This window comes from Eulemur rufifrons, chromosome 19, assembly GCF_041146395.1.
Source record: "Eulemur rufifrons isolate Redbay chromosome 19, OSU_ERuf_1, whole genome shotgun sequence".
NCBI lineage: Eukaryota > Metazoa > Chordata > Mammalia > Primates > Lemuridae > Eulemur > Eulemur rufifrons.
Window position 1 is genome coordinate 104,759,165 of NC_091001.1, and position 22,576 is coordinate 104,781,740.

The window sequence follows — 22,576 nt, forward strand, 5'->3', positions numbered from 1 at the left end:
CTCACTTAGTGATCATAGGCTTGCACTGCCTATAGTACATTGTCTGAAAACAATTCTTTTACGTGTGTGTGTGTGTGTGTGTGTGTATAAAAATATATTTATAGTGGGACACCTAGTTTGAAACTATTCTTTTTTTAAATAACAAAAGCAATATAACAAATTGAAAAAATACAGAAATAGAAACAGCAAGAAAAAACAAAGATTGTTTTTCTTTCTATTTTTTTTTTTTGTTTTTGTTTTTGTTAAGACGGGGTCTTGCTCTGTTACCTGGGCTTGAGTGCAGTGGTGTCTTCCTAGCTCACTGTATCCTCAAACTCCTGGGCTCAAGTGATCCTCCTGCCTCTGCCTCTGCAGTAGCTGGGACTACAGGTGTGTGCCACTATACCCAGCTACTTTTTAATTTTTTTGTATAGACAGGGTCTTTCTGTGTTGCTTAGGCTGATCTTGAAGTCCTGGCCTAAAGCAATCCTCCCGCCTTGGCCTCCCAAAGTGCTGGGATTACAGGAGTGAACCACCGTGCCCAACCTGTTTTTCTTTCTTAATTTGCATTCCTCATAGGAATTCATATTAATACTTTGGTATAAAACCTTCTATGCTTATATGAACCTTTATAAATAGAGAGAGAGATTGACTGTTACTTTTCTTTAACAAAACAGGATCATACTATATAATTGGTTCTCCAGCTTGCTTCCTCACCTATATATTGATGACAACTTACCCAGGTGATATCTAGGATGAATTTCAATCTTTTCTTTTTGAGACGTGGTCTCACTCTGTTGCCCAGGTTAGAGTGCAGTGGTGTCATCACAGCTTGCTGCAACCTCAATCTCCTCGGCTCAAGTGATCCTCCTGCCTCAGCCTCCTGAGTGTCTGGGACTATAGGCATGTACCACCATGCCTGGCTAATTTTTCCTATTTTTGGTAGAGATGGGGTCTTGCTCTTATTCAGGCTGGTCTCTAATTCCTGACCTTAAGCGATCTTCCCACCTCAATCTTTTTAATATGGGCATACTATTCCAGTATAAGAGTGTGAACCACATTTTATTTATTTATTTCTCTCTCAGTAGAAAGTTAGGTTGTTCAAAGTGGCTTGTTTTTTTCCTCTTTATCTTACCCATCTTTGTATCCCTCTTCTGCTAACAGTACTGGAAAAGACACTGTTTATATGTGGCTACAGTACTTAAAATGTGATTGCTACTGCCATAATCCCGGAAAGTTATACCTACTTATACAACCACAGATACGACTGAGGCCATTTCTTTTTTCCATTGTTAACACCTGTATTACCTGTCTTTTAAATATTCATCACACTCATAGGCAAAAGGAAAAAAGTATCTCATTTTCAATTTGTATCTTTAGTTATTAGGTAGAGCATGTGTTAATGGCTATTTTTATTTTTTTTGTGTGTGTGACTTGTTAGATCATATCCTTTTGCCTGCATTATTTATAGATTACTTGACTTTTTCTTATTGGTTTGTAGCATCTTCATATAGCATGAGTGTTAACCTTTTATCATATACATTGCAAATATTTTACCTAATTGATTATTTTTAAATTTGTTATGTTGTCTTTTTCCATAGAGATCTTCCTCCCTCCCTCCTTCCTTCCTTTCTTCCTTCCTTTCTTTCCTTTTCTTTTCTTTCTTTCATTTTTTTTTTCCTTTATAGATTCACTTTATCATGCTTAGACCTTTCTTATTGTAGAATTGTAAGATTTTTCTCATGTGTTCTTCTAGCAACACTATTATTTTAAACATTCAGATATTTAGCTTTTCTGCATGTCTTTCTACCCCCACAAGTTTGTTCCTGGTCACTGATTCTTGACTTGGAAATCAAAGGATATATGTATGTGAGAGGTTGTTCATGGAATTCTACATTTTGCAAATGAGGAAACTGAAGCCTTTGTGATCTCCCCAAGGTCATACCCAGCCATCCTGTGGCAGCACTGAGACTAGAACCCAATATTTCTTGTTTTTACTCCTTGCCTATTTCCATTTCTACTTTGGGTAAGTGGGCACTGGATTAAAGTCTAGTCCTTTAGCATTTGGGTGCCAATTGTGTACCATCAGAGTACTAGGCACTGGTGGTAAAAGTTAATGAACAAAATGGACACAGCTCCTGACCTTTTGAATACACAGACTAACGAATAAGGCAGACAATAAAAAGTAGACAAACAAATGTATGATTGTTATTCAGGATGAGAGTTGTGAAGGAAGTGAAATCATTGGAATGGTGGAGAATAATGGGGCTTAGAGGCTATGTAGACGGGGTGGTCAGAGAATGCCTCCTGAGGAAGTGATAGATACTTAAAGTGAGACTTGAAAGATCAAGCCAGTAAAGGGTTTAGGGAAAGAGTGTTCCAGACAGAGAACAAAGCCTAGACAGAAGCCCCGACGGGAAAGAGCTTGACAACTGTGTGGATGTCGGGCTGCCGCTGATGGAATTGTGAGAGGGCATTAACAGCTTCACTGTGGATGTGTCAGCTGTCAAGCTGCTGGTTAACTTTTACCATCAGTGTTTTTGCATACTTTTCAGACAACTCCTTTGACACTTCCTTTGTGAAAATCTGTACTGTTCATTCCTTTCCAAAACCACACAGGCAGCTGGAAAAATCCAGCAATAAAGTCTTTATTTGTGCATTGTTACATGAAAGCTTGTCTTGTAATGAAAACATATCTTTATCTGGGTCAAAACACCTGCAGAGTTTCCTGGAGTGACTCGTGGTAGCTAGAAGTATTAGTAAAAACAACCCCCCTTCAGATGGAATGGAGTGCATAGATCTGTTTATCCTATGAAAATGAAATAAGAGAAAAAAATCTGTTATCACAGATAAAACAATAAAAATGGAGAAATGTTTGCAGTGTTTCTTAGCCCATGAATATTTTCCAGGGCAAAATTGTCCTCTTGCTGCTTTTTATGTAGCATCCGTGAATATGCCGATTTTCTAGTCTTGTGTTATCATTTTGTGCCTATGTCTACTTCCAAGTTTGATTTTTTTTTTGGCTGTCTGAAGGCAGGGAACTTATTTTTTATTAAAAAAATTATTCCCATTTTTAAAAAATGGCTTTTCTAGAGTGAGTGTCTATTAGGCTTCAATAAAATCAATAAGTCTAACCTATGTTCAACGTCTTTTCTTGGATTTTTGGGTATACTTTTTAGCTATTGATAAATAGTCAACATGAGGAAACTTACTGGTGGTTGATGTGCTTTTCCTAAATATTCCCCAGAATGTATATTACAGGAAGAATGGGAAGTCTGAATTTCACACAGCGTTATAGAAAGAAAGAGAAGTCTGAATTCTATACAGTATGTTAGGTTGAGAGATAACTTCAGTTATATAATTCACATTTAATTATTTGGTAGTCCTTGAGGGATGGTAAACCCTTATCATTACCTTTGCTGTTAATATAGATTTTTCTGAGAGAGACTTAGGCTTCATCGTTAGTGAAACATCAATCACTTTGCGTTCCAGGTCCTCAGATGGCAGTGTTGAATAAGATACTGTCTCTGATTTCAAGGAGCTCAGACTTGGGGGGCAAATAGTTATGTAAGCAGCATAATGTGACGCTGATAAATACTATGAAAGATGTATGGACAGCATATTTGGGGGTGCATAGAGAGCAGTCAGGTTTGAAGATTGTCTTGAAAGAAAGAGGTGACAGTTAAACTAGGTTTGGAAGGATGAGTAAGATTGGAGATGAACAATTTCTGTAGAGCAGCAATATGTATGAATGGGGCACATTTGTTCATTTGCCAGATGGTTGTAGGATGGTTGGGTTATTAGGTCTGTGACAGAGAAAGGGGTGGGAGGCAAAACTGGAAAGCTATCATGGGCCCTTTTTTGAAGGATCTTTCACGTACTTTGAGGAGTTTGAACTTGATTCTGTTGGAAATGGAGAATTATCAGGGACTCTAAAGCAGCAGAAGGATGTGCTCTGTTCTTCTTTTTGTTTTAGAAAGATATCTTTGGGTACTATGAAGGAAGGAATAGAGAGGAAGAGACTGAAGGTGGGAATACCAGTTAGGAGGCTAAGCAAGATAGGGTGAAACCTGAGCGGGGACAGTACTAGCAGAGACATAGAGCAAAGACCATACATTTCTGAAACATTTTTGAGGCAATCCTAAGGCTCTCACTGAGAGGCAGTGTGTCATAATGAAACCTGCACTGTATGGGAAGGCAGGATGCTGAAGTTCTGGCTTTTGCTCTGCTTACGGTGTCACCTTGAGTCCCCTAATCATTTCGAATTCTTGTTGGGAAAGGGAGAGCACTGTCCTCCTGCCTGTCTCTTCAGTTCTGGCATTCTAGTGAGGGGAAACTGAAGCGAACAAAACACAGCAATAAAAACCTTAAACAAACCTGGCATAGTTTAGAGTCTCACATCCTCTTTTTCTTCTTTTGTAGCTGATAGCCTTTCTCTTTATTGTTGTACTGAAAAATTTAGAACAGAAATAAAATCCAGGTGTTGGACTATTAGGATTATTAATGTGTTGATTGTTAAAATCTCATAATTGTGTGATTGACTAAGAACAGTTCTTGATTCACTTGCCTAATATATGTGTGTATATATGTATATATTTTTTCCTCTTTCCTTTCTAATACTGTGTCAGCCTAGTCCCACTCTGTATCTTCTTGGCATCTGTATTTGATATATTTAAAAGATTTCAATTGCACTTTCATTTTTTGCTTTTAGGAGGGATAAACTCATTGAGTTGGAATTATTTTCTGCCTATTCTCTGTGCTTTTGATCTCTCTCAATTTCCTAAGTATTTTGGGGTCCATTATTCCCGGGCCTTTACCAGACCAGGGCACGTTCGGCATTCCCCAGAACACTAGTGTGAGTACGCTTTGCTTCTAAAATAAACAAACAGGGCATAGTTTGCTATGGTTTATATTTCCCACTCTTACTTGAAGTGGGTTTTTGGGAACTGTTCTTTCCTACTGAATGAAGCATTAGAGAGCCTTAGGAGATGGCGTGATATAGTTGAATACTTACTTTGGTTGCAGTTACTGGAAGTGTTAACTTTATAATATGTTGTTAAAATACCTCTTTTCTTTTCATTCTAGTTCCAAAAGATCCAAAACCCCAGTGGAGAAGGGTAGCATGGAGTTATGATTGTACCTTGCTGGCCTATGCTGAAAGCACAGGAACTGTGAGGGTGTTTGATCTCATGGGAAGTGAACTCTTTGTCATTTCCCCGGTATGTACATACCTTAAACTGATAACATGTATTTTTTTCAATGCCTCCCATATATAGGTGCTTGAGTGAATGAATGTGAAGATAGGGTTAGTACAGATATAAATCAGAATAATAAGCTATGCACTTAAGATGCTCAGAGAATATACGTAGAGGTCTACGTATACGCATATTATTCTTTGTATTTTGTATTGCTCTATGCAGAGGTAAACCATCTGGTAGTAAGCAAATATTAATACTAAATAGAGATACAGAAAGTTATTATAAAGTTCTAGTGAGGAAAAGAAGGCAATGGGCTGTTGAAACAGGAATACCTTTAAGAGGAGTTAGAACTTGTTACCCAAAAGGGGATAGAAATTGAAAAGGAGAGTGGAGAAAAAAAATAATGGTAGTAATAACTTACATTTGTATAATGCTTTACACTTTATTAAAGACTTTGACATATATTCTCATTTTATATTCACAACAAACCTTTGAGTAGGTTGGGCAAATATTGTCCTCATTTTAGAGTCTAGAAAACAGATTGGGAGAAAACTGACTTTTCCCATGGTAGTCCAGTTAATAAATGTCTCTTCTAGGAATCTAGTGCTTTTTTGTTTGTATCTTCCTTCCTCAAATGAACAAGATATAGGGGCATATGGAACAGTTGTTCTAACAACTCTGGCTGCATCTTAGAATCACTTGGAGAGCTTTATACAGAAAAGAAAAAACAAAACAAAACAAAACAAAACAAATTAGTAGATTGCCCACAATCTACCCACAGAGATTTTGATTTAATTGATCTGAGTGGGGCCTGGGCATTAATATTGTTTATAAACTTTTCAGCTTATTTTAATTAGAAGCTAGGGTTGAGAACCAAGGATGCGGAGAATGATTTTCCTTTAGAAATAATGAGTGGAAAAACTCAAAAAAGTGTCTTGTGCTCATATTATGGAAGTTTTAGGGAACCAAACTAAGTAATTTGGGTTACTATTTTCTAGACTAGTGCTGTCTAACAGAAATATAATGCAAGCTATATATATGATTAAGTGTAATTTTAAATTTTCTAGGCCGGGCGCGGTGGCTCACGCCTGTAATCCTAGCACTCTGGGAGGCCGAGGTGGGCGGATCGTTTGAGCTCAGGAGTTCGAGACCAGCCTGAGCAAGAGCGAGACCCCATCTCTACTAAAAATAGAAAGAAATTATATGGACAGCTAAAAATATATATATAGAAAAAATTAGCCGGGCATGGTGGTGCATGCCTGTAGTCCCAGCTACTCGGGAGGCTGAGACAGGAGGATCACTTGAGCTCAGGAGTTTGAGGTTGCTGTGAGCTAGGCTAACGCCACGGCACTCACTCTAGCCTGGGCAACAGAGTGAGACTCTGTCTCAAAAAAAAAAAAAAAAAAAAAATTTTCTAGTAACCACAATAAGAAACAGGTGAAATTTATTTAATAATATATTTTATTTCATCCAATATATACAAAATGTTATTTCAACATGTAATCAATATAAAGTATTATTAATGAGATATTTGATATTCTTTCTTTGGTACAAAGTCTCTGAAATTTGGTGTGTATTTTTATATTTATGGCACTTCTCAATTCCAACTAGCCACGTATCAAGTGTTCATTGTGTGGTTCGAGACAGTGTATTAGCAAAGAAAATCTTTTCCTTTACCGTCTTAAATTTAATAGCTAGGGGCCTGCAAGTTAAACTGACAAAAGACAGATTGACAGGAGAAAAGGCATATAGTTTTTATTGATGTTAATATTTTTATGAGTACTGGGAGTGTCACAGAAAAGAAAGGAAAACTCAAAGAAGCAATTAGACTCAGGGGCTTATATACCATTTTATTAATAATAAAGGGCTACAAATTGTGAAGAAGTGACTAGACAAAGGAAAGGGAGTTTGACCTTCTAGAGACGGTAAATTGTAGGAAAGTGACTAGGAAATATATGAGGGAAGCCAATGGAAGATACGAATTATTTAATAAGGTCTGTTTATGCAGACTCATTTTGGTGTGACTCTCAATCTCTGGTAATCCCATCTCCTCTTCCTGGTACAGAGGGGCACTTTCACAAAGAGAAATTTATGCCTTGATTCTCAATTGCCTTCAGCTCAAAATAAACCTTATGCCAAAGTGACGTATTTTGGGATGGCATATATTGATCCCTTTCAAGGATGATAAACTTTATTATGTGTGCTTCCTGAGGGGCACAGGCCTTCAGATCTTTATCAATACAGCCTGATATTTAGTTGATGGAAGAAGGTTGACACTGAGTGTTTTAAGTGTCCTTTCCTTTAAGTTGCTGATTAGGCAAATGGGAAATAATTGGATACTTCTTTTTTTTATCATAGGTTACTGCTAGCAGTGGAAATTAACATTTGGGAGCCTGTATCTGGAAACAGGTTCTTAGAGTTATCTGAGGCATTACTTTTTTTCCCTTTTTTTTTTCCGTAATGGACACAAAGTCTGAATAGAAATTTACTTATCTCGATGAACACCTCATTCAAAGAGGCTGCTGTGGTTCCAGCCTGTGTTTAGAAAGGCTGGTCTAGATTTGAGTGTCTAATTCTAGACTCTGACTCACATGATTTTTGGTTATACAGGACAGTTCTAGAGCTATCTTATTTAAAGTATAATTGGCAAAATCAGTGTCTCAGATATTCTCCAATTATGCATGTATTGACTTTTATCTAGTATGTTTTTAGTAACTTAATTTCCCGCTCTCCTACAGGCATCCAGTTTTGTAGGTGATCTGAGCTATGCCATTGCTGGGTTGATATTTTTAGAATACAAAGCAAGCACACAGTGGTCCGCAGAACTCCTGGTCATCAATTACCGAGGCGAACTTAGAAGTTACCTTGTAAGGTAAAAATGTACTTTGGAAAGTTGCTTTTGAAATAATGTCTGTTTCTCTGGATTAGTGTCAGATTTTGGTATTTCTTTTTTTACTTTCAGTATATTATGAAAAATTGCAAATACAATAGGGAAGTTGAAAGAGTGATACAGTGAATACCCATATATTTTCACTTGGATTCTATACTTAAGATTTTACTATACTTGCTATATCACATTTCTATCCGTCTGTCCATCCCACTATCCAGTTATTGATTAATCTTCTTTTTCAGTATATTTCAGAATAAGTTGGAGACATCACTACTCAAATTCTTTAGCATGCATATCATCAGTTAGAGTTTAATATTTGCTTATACTTTATTTCTTTTCAGGTAAAATTTACATACAGTGAAATGCACAGATCCTAATTGTACCAGCCAGTGATTTATAACAAATGCATAATTTGTATAATTCAAACTTCTGTCAAGATACAGAATATTGCCATCATGCTAGAAAGTTCCATCATGCCCCTTCCCAGTAAATCTCTTTCCGCACCATCTCTCAGAGCAGCTACTCTTTAAAATTTGTTTATTATAGATTAGTTTTGCCTGTTCTGTTATAATAATTCACATTATTGGAATCATATACAATTGGCTGTCCATAATCATGGGTTTTGCATCTGTAGATTCAATCAACTGTAGATTCAATCATCTGCAGATTGAAAATATTTGAAAAAACATTGTATCTGTACTGAACATGTACACTTTTTTTCTTGCCATTAGTTCCTGAACAATATAGTATTATAATTATTTATGTAGCATTTACATTGGATTAGGTATTATAAGTAATCTGGAGATGATTTAAAGTTTATGGGAGGACACATGTAGATTATGTGCAAACACTACACCATTTTTATATCAGGGATTTGAGCATCCTCAGATTTTGATATCCTCTTGGGGTCCTGGAACCAACCCCCCAGGGATACTTAGGGATGACTGTAGTATGTACTCTTTTGTCTAAGTTTTTCTTCATTCAGCATGATATTTTGAGATTCATCCATATGTTTTCATATATAATAGTTTATTCCTTTGTATTGCTGATTAGTATTTCATCATATGAATATATTATGGTTTATCTATTATTATATTGATGGACCCCTAAATTTCCAGTTATGGGCTGCTGCAAATAAAGTTGTTATGATCATTCTTGTACAAGTTTTTGTAGATACACATTTTCATTTCTCTTATGTCAGTGGGATTGCTGAGTCATAGGGTAGATACAGTTTATTTTTATAAAAAACTGCCAGACTTTTTACCAAAGTGTGTGTATTGGTTACCTTCCCACTATAATGTATCAGAGTTCTGGTTGTTTTACATCCTCAGCAATATTTGGTGTTTGCCTTTTTAATTTAATTGTGTATTTGGTAATATCCATCGTGGTTTAATGGTATTTGTTTCTTATTTACCTTCTTAAATTTAGTGTTGGAACAAATCAGAGCTACCAAGAGAGTCACTGTTTCAGCTTCAGTAGTCATTATCCTCATGGAATCAACACAGCCATTTACCATCCTGGTCACAGGTGAGCAATCATTTGTAATCATATTTAGTGGAATAGTAGGTAGATGTAGAAATCTTGGCACAGATTCAGAGAGAAGAAACTGTCCATTCTGATTCTTACTTTGGCTTTTTCATTTCCCCTTTTATGCATAGTTATCTTTAATATCTGTAATATGGTTGTAGTCATCTTCTGATTATTCATACTTATCTGTCTGGCCAACTGAGCTTCTCTGAGCCAGATGGGGCACTAGGAACATTCACTGAGGAATCTCTTCTCTCTTAACCTTCTGAACCTTATTTTTATCATCTATAAAATACTCAGGTAGCCAACTCAGCATTACTGAGAGAACTCCTAAAGTGCCATATATGCAGTCAAATGCTCTACCACTGAGCTGTACCCCAAAAGTGCCATATGTAAAGTGCCCTCACTTGGAAGGGCCTCAGTAGACATTACTTCCCTTCTCCTTTCTTTCCTTGCGAGTTAGGCTGCACTGGTTGTTGCACAGTTCCTTCCAACAATTTTATCCCATCCTTCATATTTGCCACTTATACATGTGTTTGGCATCGACATTGAGGGTTCCTGAAAACCTTGTGGCATTTTCTACTTCCATTGATTTCTGCCCTTTGATTTTGTTAAGCGAGAACAAAATTTACATATATCTTTTAAGTTAGCCAAGCTAACTGTTTGGTTCTCTAAATGGAAACTGTCAAATTTTGAGTCAGACAAACCTGAGTTTTGAATTTCGGGACTTACTGTGTCTATTGGCAAATCTTTAAACTCTGTAGCCCTCAACATACTTAAGTCTTTTTGACTGAAAATGTATACAATTTTTATTATATTCTGTTCAATCATATATCTATATTTTTTGTTCAGAATTATTATGACATTTTTATACTAAAAAGAACACACACACCCGGAAGTCCCCTTTGTGCTATTACCTTATCCCATCCTCTCTGTCCTCCGGGAGATGACCACTCTCCTGAATTTTGTGTGTATCATTCCTTTGCTTTCTTCGTAGTTTTACTGCTTATTCACATCTAGTTTTGCTGTTTTGACTTTATATAATTGGACTTACACAGGAGACGTACAAGTCTTGCTTTATGACTTGCTTTTTGATGCATGTTGCTCTGGTTCACTCATTTTTAACCACTACTAGGACATTCCATTTTATGAATAATTGGCAACATATTTATCCATTCTCCCATAGATGAAAATTTGGTTTGTTTCCAGTTTTTTTGTTCTAAAAATAGTACTATGATAAAAATTATCATGCATTCCCTTGACACACATGTCCAAGAGTTTCTGTAGGATATGCAACTTTGAGTGGAATTGCCAAATTGTCACATAAGTACATCTTCAACTTTATTAGATAATAGCAAATGTTTTCCATAGTAGTTGTACCAATTCCCAATTTACAATCCCATCAGCAGTGTATGAAAGTTTCTGTTGTTTCACATTCTCATTAGTACTCTTGATGATATCAGACTTTTAAATATGTGCTGATTTGGCAGGTATAAAAGAATATCTCAAGACATTGGTTTTTTTGTTTTTGAGGCAGAGTCCTGCTCTGTCACCCTGGCTAGAGTGCCGTGGCGTCAGCCTAGCTCACAGCAACCTCAAACTCCTGGGCTCAAGCGATCCTTCTGCCTCAGCCACCCAAGTAGCTGGGACTACAGGCATGCGCCACCATGCCCAGCTAATTTTTTCTATATATTTTTAGTTGTCCAGCTAATTTCTTTCTATTTTTTAGTAGAGACAGGGTCTTGCTCTTGCTAAGGCTGGTTTCAAACTCCTGAGCTCAAATGATCCGCCCGCCTTGGCCTCTCAGAGTGCTAGGGTTACAGGCATGAGCCACTGTGCCCGGCCAAGACATTGGTTTTAATTTGCATTTACCTGGTTATTGATGAAGTTGAGCAGCTTTTTATATGTTATTGGCTATTCATGTTTTCTCATCTATGAAATCCTGTTTTATATCCTTTCTTTTGATTATTTGGTCTTCATAGTTTTATATAATCTGGATATTCTGGATCTGTTATATACATGATGAATATCTTCTTCTAAGATGTGACTTTGTCTTTAAAAATATTTTTTCTTATATTTACTTTTTAAATTTTTAAAATTAAAATTTTTTTGTGAAGACAGGCTGATTGTTGCCCAGGCTGATCTCAAACTCCCGGCTTCAAGTGATCTTTCTAGTATACCTTGGCTTCCCAAAGTGCTGGCATTATGGGGATTATAAGCATGAGCACTATGCCCAGCCATAGTTACTTTTTATTTTTATGAGTTATTACTGCACACAATATCAAGTATTTAAATATTATAGTTCAAAAAACTGAGTTTTCCTTCTTATTTCGTACTTTCCAAAGGTAACCACTTTTAGCTATTTTAATTGACCCTTTGATTGTTTTTGTACATCTAAGTGAAACATTGTATTTCTTGATTCTAATTTTACACATTATTTATTTGCTTCCCTTTATGGAAGATTGGCATTTAGTTTTCTTACCCATTCCACCACATGTATGTCCACTGAACCATTGTTTGTTCTCTTATATTTGTATCATAATTTTATAGTATGATTATTATGGTTATGTAGATAAAATTCACAGGTGAGACAAGCTTTTATAGTATTTCATGATTACTTTTCCATTGTTATTTATTTGTTTATTCATTCATTCATCCAATAAACCTTTATTGATTTCCTACTCTGTGCCATGTACTGTTCCAGGTGCCTGGGATACATCTTTCTCATGGAACTTCTAGAGGTGGTGGCAGATAATAAACAATGAACATAAAGTATGTGAGGTGCTAAGTATTATGGAAAAACAAAGATCAGAGATGGAGAGTGGAAGAGTGGGAGAGTAGGGTGCAGGTTACAATTTTAGATAGGGTGCCAGGTTACCTTCGTTTAGAAAGTGACATTTGCACAAAGACCTGCAAGAGGTGAGGAGGTTAGTTATTTATATACCTGGGATAAGAGTGTTCTATGCAGAGGGAATAGCCAAAGCAAAATCCTTGAGTTGGGAGTGTACTTGGTATTTTTTAAGAACAGCAAGGTAGCCAGTTAGGCTGAAGCAGATTGGTAAATAGAGTATGTAAGCTGAAGTCAAAGAGAGACTGGGGAGTGCTGAATCATGCAAGGCTTTGTAGGTTATGGTAAGGCCTACCTGGTGTCTTCTTACTTGGATACATTTATTCTCCTTGTAGTTAATGATTTTTTTTTAATTCTCCAGGGTTTTAAATGTACTTATCACACATTTACTCCTAAACTCACCCCTATTAGTGTAAATCTCCTTTAAGCACATCACATACATTAGGCGTTCTGTAAGTTTCATCTTCTTGAAGAAGTCTCAGAACTTTCTGATCTCCTCCAGTTTAGATTTATACCTTCTGCATAGGTATTGTCTTGGAATTTCACTCCCTATCATCTTGAGGATAGCTTTCATATTTCCCTTTTGTTACATGACCTGTTTCCTGGATTCCTTGTTTTTTTCTTTCTTGGTTTGTTTAACTGTTTTGGTGGGTCACAACCTCCTGTCACTTTTCTTAGAAAGGGTACACGGGAGGTATATTTTTAGAAGTCCTGCATGTCTGAAAATGACTCTATTCTATTTTCATGATTAATTGATGTTTGGCTGGATAGAATTGTAGGAAAGAAATAATTTTCCCTTAGAATTTAGAAGATATTACTCTGTTTTCTTCTAGCTTCTAGTGTTGCTCTTGAGAATTCTGTCATTCTAGTATAAAAACCATGTTCCTTTCTTTCTCTGATTTTTGTCCCCTTCTCTCTAGAATTTAATATTTTCTTTTTTGCCCCAGTGTTCTGAAATTTGACCATGTTATAACTTGAAATAGGTTTATTCATATCCATAGTGCTGGCCCTTCACTTTGGATATTCATAGCTCTCACTTTTGAGAAAATTCTTTGAATTATTTCTTGGATTGTTTCTGCCCTACTGTTTTTTCTGTTCTCTCTGGAATTTCTATTATCTAGATGTAGGGTCCCCTAGATTCACCTTTAATTTTCTCATTCTCTCCTATTTTCCCCCTTTGTTTTTACTGAAAAAAGAGAAGTAGAAGGTTATTTTAATTTTTTCTATATAAATACATACAGAAAGTAGTTTGAAACACTTGAATTACTAAAACATATGATTCTATGTTGAAAAAAATCTGTATTCTGGTTAATTTTTGCTGACATATTTTCTGTTTTATTCTTCTGTGCCTCATCTCTTTTTTAAACCAATCATTGTGATTTTAGTTTTAATTGTTATTAAATATTTTTAATTTATAGACATTCTGTATAGTTCTTTTACAAATCTCTCTTAAGGAAGAGAAAGGAGTTGGAATGAATATTCAGTGAACCACAGGTTGTTTTGAGGACTAAATATCCAGCACATAGTAGATATTCAGGAAATCATAGATATAATTATTATTTACAATTGAATGAATATACTACTACTAATTTATTCTTTTTGACTTGTATGGCTCCTGTGTTGAAGAATTAGTTCTTACATTCTTGAGAAATTTGAAAATCAGTTTCAAAAGTGTGACTAATTAAAAAATTAAAAATATTAACTATAATAGATAATCTGAAATTATAATAGACATTTTCAATATAGTTGAGTGATCATATACAAAGTTAGAGGTCTATATTTTATAAAATTGAATGTAGCTGTATATGTTGCAAATAATTACAGATGTTTTCTTATATCAAAACATTTCTTTTGATTATATTTAATAAACTAAATACGTTATTAGAGAATCATGGCATTTTGATTTTATTTTTGTCAATTTATTGTATAAAGGTTGGCCCTTTAATGTTTGTTTTAATATTTTAGATCTGATATTTTCCATTCCTAGCTTCCCATTAAGTCTTGAATTTAAATGATGCTATTAGAAAGGGGCTAGAGTTTGTTTTGCTGTGACAGGCTCAGCTCTTTGTTGTGAATTTTGCTAAGCCATGACAATGTGACATGTCTGCACCCATGACACACTGATTGCTGGTCTGATTTTTGTTGAGGGCAACCTGTTTCTTTATGTTTACGTCTTCTTTGGTACCACATTTTATTATGTACAAGCAATGTTTGCTTTTTTAAGACCTCTTTTGGTTTAGTTCACTTGATTTTTTTTTTAAAGTGTAGTTATTAAAACCTCACTTCCTCAGCACCTAGATACACTTTTTCTTCTTTAAAATTTTAATCTTCTGTCCCTTTAAAAGAGTATGTGTTCTGTTAGAGGAATTGTCTGTGTTAGAAAGATTGATGAGCTAGAAACTCTATCTATCTTTAACTGGCCTGGTTTCCAGTACTCTCTTATTTATTGTGGCTTGGTATATGTGATGTACCATGTTAGGTATTGTGGGAAATATAAAGATAGAGATCAATCCTGAACTCAAGATCTCATATTCTTGAATAGGAAATAATATTATATATTATGTATTTATATATGTATCCATATATGTCTAATGTAGATTTCTAATGTCTAACATACATTCTTTCTCTTGCACTCTTCTTTGTGTGTGTGTGTGTACGTGTGTGTACACACGCACACACCAGAATGCAATCTAGAAAGTAAAGGCCTTAAAAAGGATGCAGATACAGTGATGTGGGGATCGAGATAAAGGAGGTATCACTTTCTTGAGGACCAGGGAAGTATGACAGGTAGCACTTGCACTTGGACTGTGAGCTGAACATGGTCATCATTATAGACAAAGTGACAGTGTGAACAGTGGCAAGAGGAAAGAAATCACATTGTATTTTTGGGAAATGCAAGTGGTATAGCTTGGTTGGCACTGTGGAGTGTGTCTGGGAAGGGAAAGGAGGTGACAGTGATGGTGGAACATGAGGTCTGGGAAAGGCAGGTCGAGGCCAGATCATTGGGAACAGTAAGTGGCAGTTTATTCTTTCGGGAACCTTTTGGGCACTATTTATATATACCACTTTTTGTTGTTAATTTTTTTTCTATTTGATGAATGTATCTTGCTATGGTTTGAATGTGTCTCCTCCAAAATTCATGTGTTGAAACTTAATGGCCAATGTGATGGTATTAAGAGGTGGGGGCTTTAAGAGGTGATTAGGCCGTAAGGCCTTCATACAAGAGGCTTCACATAGCATTTGGCTGTCTTGCCCTTCTGCCCTCTGCTACATGAGGACATGTTCCTCCTCTGCAGAGGGCACAGCAACAAGGTGCCATTTTGGAAGCAGAAAGCTTCCTTACCAGACAACAAAACCTACTGGCACCTTGATCATGGACTTCCCAGTTTCCAGAACTGTGAGAAACAGATTTCTATTTTGTATAAATGACCCACTCTCAGGTATTTTGTTGTAGCAGCACCAACGGGCTAAGATGTAACACGTCCCATATCTCCAGTTAAAATGTCAGATACTTGAAGGCAAGGAATATGTAGTGCACATCCTTGTGAAAGCCACAGCCTCTAATGTAAGAGCTCTGTTTGTTGATTGATAATGCTCCCTCTGTGGGCACCGTGGAGAAGTAACTCCTATTTCCCTGAGTAAAGAAGAGAAGTTGTGTTTCTTTCTTTTGATTTTTCTTCTCTTTCATTTTGTATTCTTTATCCTCCAAATTTCTGTTTTGTTTTGTCTTTTCTTGTCCCTTTTAGAAGAGGGGTATTTTATATCTTAATGCTGGACTGTTTTTGTTTGTTTGGTTTATTTCATACTGATTACTCCACCGTCTTGATTTGTTATAAAAGTCAATATTGGACTTTTCTTTTTCCTAGCACTATTTCAGGAGGGTAAGTGGGGTTTACTTGGGACATAGGTTTGAAGTTATCACACACTGAATACTTACTACTTGGTAATGTATTGTAAGTCAGATTATACTTATTATTTTTAAGGCTTTCACCTTTTGGCCCAGGATCTAAGCAACTGAGAGTAGGGAGGAGGGGGAGGGAAGTCTTTACAAAAATAAGAGGTTTGGAAAGTTAAATATCCTATAAAACCAAACAGAGAGGGCCTCTTTTTTGGTTCTGCAATAATATACAACTCCTGATAGCAGTCAACTTGGAGATGGATGACTACATTAATATTTCTGAATGAAAATTGTTGTAAAGCAAGGAGTATATGTAATTGCCCTGTTCTGCATGACAAAAATTTTGCTAGGTTGTTTATATTTTCCATTATGTGGTCTTTTTTTAAATGAAAGAAGCTGAAATATTCATCACATTTTTATTTATTTTTGGATACTCTAGTATATGAGCATGTGATATTTATTATCCACAAGGATTTTATAAATGTGAAGTAAATCAGCCAGAGTGGAGTTGAGGTACATTGGTAATATATAAACTCAGGGTTTTGTGTAATTCATTGTTTGCCTGATGCTGCAAGCATTGTTCGAGAAGAGAAATTGAGATAGTGAATTTAGTAATTTGAAACAAAAATTAATTGAGAATCTTTGGGATAAGCTCTATGGATATACTGATATATACTGATTTTGACTATTTTATTTTCTTTAGCTATCCTAACTCACAGCGTAAGGAGTGTATTTTATCATCCTTTAACATTCAGGCAATCTAATATTTCAGTCCTGCTCACCTTCCTAAAGTGCACCCCAAAACCTTGCCTTCTCTTTTCTACTCTTTTTTTATTTTTTTTTATTTTTTTTTTTGAGACAGCATCTCACTCTGTTGCCCAGGCTAGAGTGCCGTGGCGTCAGCCTCACTCACAGCAACCTCCAACTCCTGGGCTCAAGCGATCCTCCTGCCTCAGCCTCCCGAGTAGCTGGGACTACAGGCATGCGCCACCATGCCCGGCTATCTTTTCTACTCTTATTGTTCTCTTTGCACCATTGGTTTTGGCTTAGATTATTTCCTGATTCTGGCTGAGAGGAATCTCTTACCTCCTCTGAATTCTTAGAGGAACAGACATTAAACTTTTAGTACATGGTTGGTTCTGTGCTTGCTGGTAGAGATTCAGATGTAGTCCCTGCCCTCTAGGAGTTTATGGTCTATTTTAGTTTATAGTCATTTGTTCACAAGTAAGAACACTTAATGTGAGTTAAGAAGACTTTATGTATAGATTTTTAAGTGGCATTTATTGCTTTCAGTAGTATATATTTATTTTTATTTATTTTAATTTCAAAATTTTATGGGGGTACAAACGTTTAAGTTACATATATTGCCTTTGTCCCACCCGAGTCTGAGCGACAAGCGTGCCCATCCCAGACAGTGCACCTGCACCCATTAGGTGTGCATTTACCCATCCCCTCCTCCCTCCTCTCACCTTCCCAACACCCAATGAATATTCCTTCTATATGTGTATATAAGTGTTGATCTATTAGTACCAATTTGATAGTGAGTACATGTGGTACTTGTTTCTCCATTCTTGTGATACTTCACTTAGAAGAATGGGCTCTAGCACCATCCAGGATAATACAAGAGGTAGTTCACCATTGTTTTTTTGTGGCTGAATGGTACTTGATGATATACATATACCACATTTTATTAATCCATTCAGGTATTGATGGGCACTTGGGTTGTTTCTACATCTTTGAAATTGTGAATTGTGCTGCTATAAACATTCAAGTGCAAATGTCTTTATTATAGAATGACTTTTTTCCTTTGAATAGATACCCAGTAGTGGGTTTGCTGGATCAAATGGTACTTCTACTTTTAGTTCTTTGAGGTATCTTCATATTACTTTCCACAGAGGTTATACTAGTTTGCCGTCCCACCAGAAGTGTATGAGTGTTCCTATCTCTCCACATCCACGCCAACATTTATTGTTTTGGGACTTTTTGATGTAAGCCATTTTCACTGGAGTTAAGTGATATCTCATTGTGGTTTTGATTTGCATTTCGCCGATGATTAGAGATGTTGAACATTTTTTCATGTGTTTGTTGGCTGTTAGTCTGTCTTCTTTTGAAAAGTTTCTGTTCATGTTCTTTGCCCACTTTTTAATAGGGTTATTTGATTTTTTTTAATGATTTATATAGGGTTTTTTTTTAAGGTTAATGTTCTTAATTTTCTTGAAAATTTAGATAGGCAAAATCTGACTTATTTGCCTTTGAATCTCAAACAGTTCCTTGATAACTACACTAAGGTAATTAGTATTTTAAGGTAGCTACTTCTAGACCCTAATTTATATCTCAACAAAGTCAAAAGGCTGAGCACATGCCTACTTTCTTGGGAGAAGCTATCCTTTTGAGAAGCTACTCATGCTCAAATTCCTTGATGACTCTTTGACACTGATTTTAAGTGTTTAATTCACTGATTTTTAATAAGTGTATAGAGTTGTGCAACCAGTGGTATAGTCATTTTTATATCTATTACCCATTAAGATCCCTCTTGTCTGAGTTTTATGGATGTAGGCCATACCTCATCGAAGCTGTAATAAATAAATAAATGAATGAATCAGAAGGAAAAAACATCTTTTAAATGGGCTTTCATTTGAACATTTTATGTTAAGAAAGATACTCATGTTTCATATAGTCTTTGGAGTATCATAATTGATTAATGATGAATGTCATGGTTGTGCAAAAGGAGAATTAAAGCATTTGGATGATTAAAGTTTTTTTTTTTTCTTTCTAAAAAAGTTCTGTTTTAGATCAAAGGCTCTACAGAAAGAACTTGAGACAACATTTACAGAGAATAATAAGCTAAGGTGTCAGTTTGGCTTAAAGTAGGTTATAGTCACATAGGAGTGAACGGGCTGAAGAGTAGTCAGGTAATTGTATTCACCTAAGCATGTACTGATAGGGACTGTTTAAGGCTCAGGTGATGGAGTAGGACATAGTCTTTAGAGAGCTGTTTGTTTTAGGGGAAACTGGGGAATACCTTTAAATAATGGCATACTGAAAGGTTAAAGGGCTACACTTTATGAACAGTGATTTGGTCATCTCCTATGGGTTTCTGTTTTCCTCTGAACAAAACCTTAAGTGTTTTAAATACATGAGTCCTTTACACTCCTGGGATTAAGGGTGTCTTCCAAATAAATATCCAGTACTTAGTGGGGGATCAAAAATGATTGTTGTGTGAATGAGCTCTCAGGTGACATGATGCTAACTTTACTGGCACAGAATGGAAGGAAAGAGTCTGGGAGTGGAATGGGAAGGGAGACAGTAGAGTATGCAGAGGGCCAGTCTCCCCGTAACACATCGCCCTAGACCAGGGAAATGGGAGTTAGTCCAGTAAGTGTTCAAATTTTATCTTGTGGAGAAAATAGTTTTGAGAATTCCCTAGCTTGAAGGTTAACCCAAGGGCCTGGACAAATCTTATTTTCCTATTAGGCATAAGTTCATTTAGACTTATGAGATGTTTTTGAAAGCTAATCAATGGGCTTTCAAAGCCATTACATTGCCATAAAATTGCCTTTCTCTCTGATTCCTAAAGTTGTTTGTTTTCGGTGAGATTCAGTACTTCTATATCTGAAAAGATACACTGTATTGACAGCTGGAGGAGCAGTTAGGTATTAATTGTATTAGGAAATTTTTTATAAATCCTAACTAGATTAACCATTTTTAAGAAGAATTGCTTCTGGAAAAGGAAGGAGTACTTTAGTCATGATCATTACCGATTATCTCCCACGGCAGTGAGAAAGTGCATTTGGCCTCTAATACCGTAGGGGCTGTTGGCATTGGAGAGATGAATGTGCAACATTGTATCTGGGAAGTATGAATGTCAGTAATCGAGTTGACCTTTCATTATGTAAGCGGGCCTTTGAAAACCTTTATGAAGTTTTAAATCTGTTCAGCTGGTGAATCAATCTCTCTCTTTTTTCTCTTTCTCTCTCTCTGAGTGTTTTGGTTGTTGTTTAACTTGATCTGATAACTTGATATGTCAGTGAATTTTATTAATCTTAAGTAAGATATTTTGTACTTTTATTATACTTTTTTTCCTGGTTAAAAGAACTACTCTACAATCCCTCAACAAAGATTTATGGAAATGCAATTTTAAGAAGTTGGCCAGATTAAATTTCTTCTTATGCTAGAAGTGACACTAGCTGTTGTGGATCACTCTTGGGAGTGGAAAGCTGAAAGAAGACTGTTGAGGTATCTTTAGCTTATTTTATAGGAATGGTACTTAATTATGTTTGATAGACAAATAGAAAATTAAAAAAAAATTGTGTACTGATATATGTATTGGATTAGGAGGCAGGAGTCCTGAATTCTGTTTTTGGTTGTATTGCTTATTAGCTGTTATATAACCTCAAGTCATTTATTCTTTCCAGACCACACTTTTCTGGCATTGCACTGGGCACAGATCATAGGTGGTGTTTTAGCAAGCTTCTCAAGCTCTAAGGAGGTCCAGTATAGCTTACTAGGCAGCATTTAACAAAGGAAAATTGTGGTAGGGAGATTGGCAGCAGGGGTAATGGAAAGATCTATTGTCAGGAGTACCTGGTAGACAATAGTTAGCAGACTTCAGTAGAGACTAGGCTAGGATTCGGAGACAAGACTTAACTTTTCTTGGGAGAACCAGTGTGAGCAAGACTTCAAAAATTAAACTGATATTATTGAGCTGGGCATGGTGGCTCATGCTTGTCATCCCAGCACTTTGGGAGGCTGAGGCAGGAGGATCACTTGAAACCAGGAGTTTGAGACCAGCCTAGGCAACATACCGAGACCTGTCTCTACAAAAAATAGAAAAATTAGCCAGGTGTGGTGGCATGCATCTGTAGTCCTAGCTACTCAGGAGTCTGAGGTAGGAGAATCGCTTGAGCCCCCGAGAGTTTGAGGCTGCAGTGAGCTGTGATCAGGCTACTGTACTCCAGCCAGGGCAATAGAACCAGACATTGTCACAAAACAAAAAAAAATGCTATTATTTGAATGGAAAGTGGGAATTTGGTTTCAGAACCTGGACAATCACTTAAATCAAGATACAAGGTAGATGTGGAATGGACCATATAGGTAGATACTAAACATATTGTGCTTTTGCAGTGGAGTTGATTAAATCCACCCTAAGGATTGAAAGGGGATTAAGTCTTCAAATGATTATCACTGGCATCAGCTGTGGTTGAGGGCAGGAAACCGGCAAGGCCATCCAAGAAATCTAAATTAATTTATTCATTAGTACTTTTATTGACATTCTGTTTGCTAGGCCAATGGCCCTTAACAAGGACAACAGAATTACCTATTGAGAATTAAAAAAAAAAAAGAGTAGCTAAGCCTTACTCCCAAAGGCTTGATCAGTTAGGTTTGGGATGGGATCCTAGCATCTGTTATATTAAAAACCTCTATAGGTGATTCTGATCCTTCCCTCCCGGCAATTAAGAACCCTTGTGCTAGGGCTCTGAAAGATTTAATAGAATGAGTGGGATAATGAATAGGATATGTTCCCTGCTTTTGAAGTTACCCTGATGAGGGATAGTGATATCTTTCATTTTAGCTGCCATTTCTCTTCCATCGGTTGTAGCTGCCCAGCATACTGGGTTGAGAAGTACTGTGAAATAAATATAAATAAATATATTAGAAAATTTTTTGGAGATTTGCAGCAATTTGAAAAAACTTGCAGGCACAACACATGGCCTAGAAATGTTGAAAAAATTAAGAAAAAGGTATGACATGAATGCATAAAATATATGTAGATACTAGTCTATTTTATCATTTACTACCATAAGATATACACAAGTGTATTACAGAGAGTTAAAATTTATCAAAATTTATGCATGTACTTATAAACTGTACCTAAGACACCATTCACGGTCCAGAGAAACGTAAAAAAAGTAAAACAGATACTGTACAGATGCAGTATTCAGTAACTGCATAAAATTAACTATAGTACATACTGTACTACTGTAATAATTTGGTAGCCATCTCTTGTTATTATTGTAGTGAGCTCAAGCATTGCTAGTATATGCTTGCAATGCTAATCATCTCTGTGTGAGCAGCTCCTCTCCAGTAAATTGCTAATAGCAGTAAAAAGTGACCGCTTGAGGTTCTTGCATGCTTTTCATCATGTTTAGTGCAATAGCGTGGACCTTGAATAACACCATGGGACCCATGTGAAGTGCCACTGGTGATGGTGGGAATGTTCAAAGACGCAGAGAAAA

The 22,576-nt window shown here is 36.2% G+C and overlaps 1 protein-coding gene across 3 annotated transcripts in view; it reads left to right on the forward strand.

The window, feature by feature from the left end:
• Nucleotides 1-22,576, forward strand: part of NBAS (NBAS subunit of NRZ tethering complex) — a 325,219-nt gene that overhangs the window by 17,781 nt on the left and 284,862 nt on the right. For all 3 annotated transcript variants that reach the window (XR_011236168.1, XM_069494000.1, XM_069493999.1), the window contains exons 7-9: nt 5,065-5,198; nt 7,916-8,049; nt 9,496-9,594. Coding sequence is in view for 2 of the 3 variants with exons in the window: in XM_069494000.1 (XP_069350101.1) it covers nt 5,065-5,198; nt 7,916-8,049; nt 9,496-9,594 (367 nt within the window). In the remaining variant the exon portion in view is untranslated. The remainder of the gene's footprint in view (nt 1-5,064; nt 5,199-7,915; nt 8,050-9,495; nt 9,595-22,576) is intronic.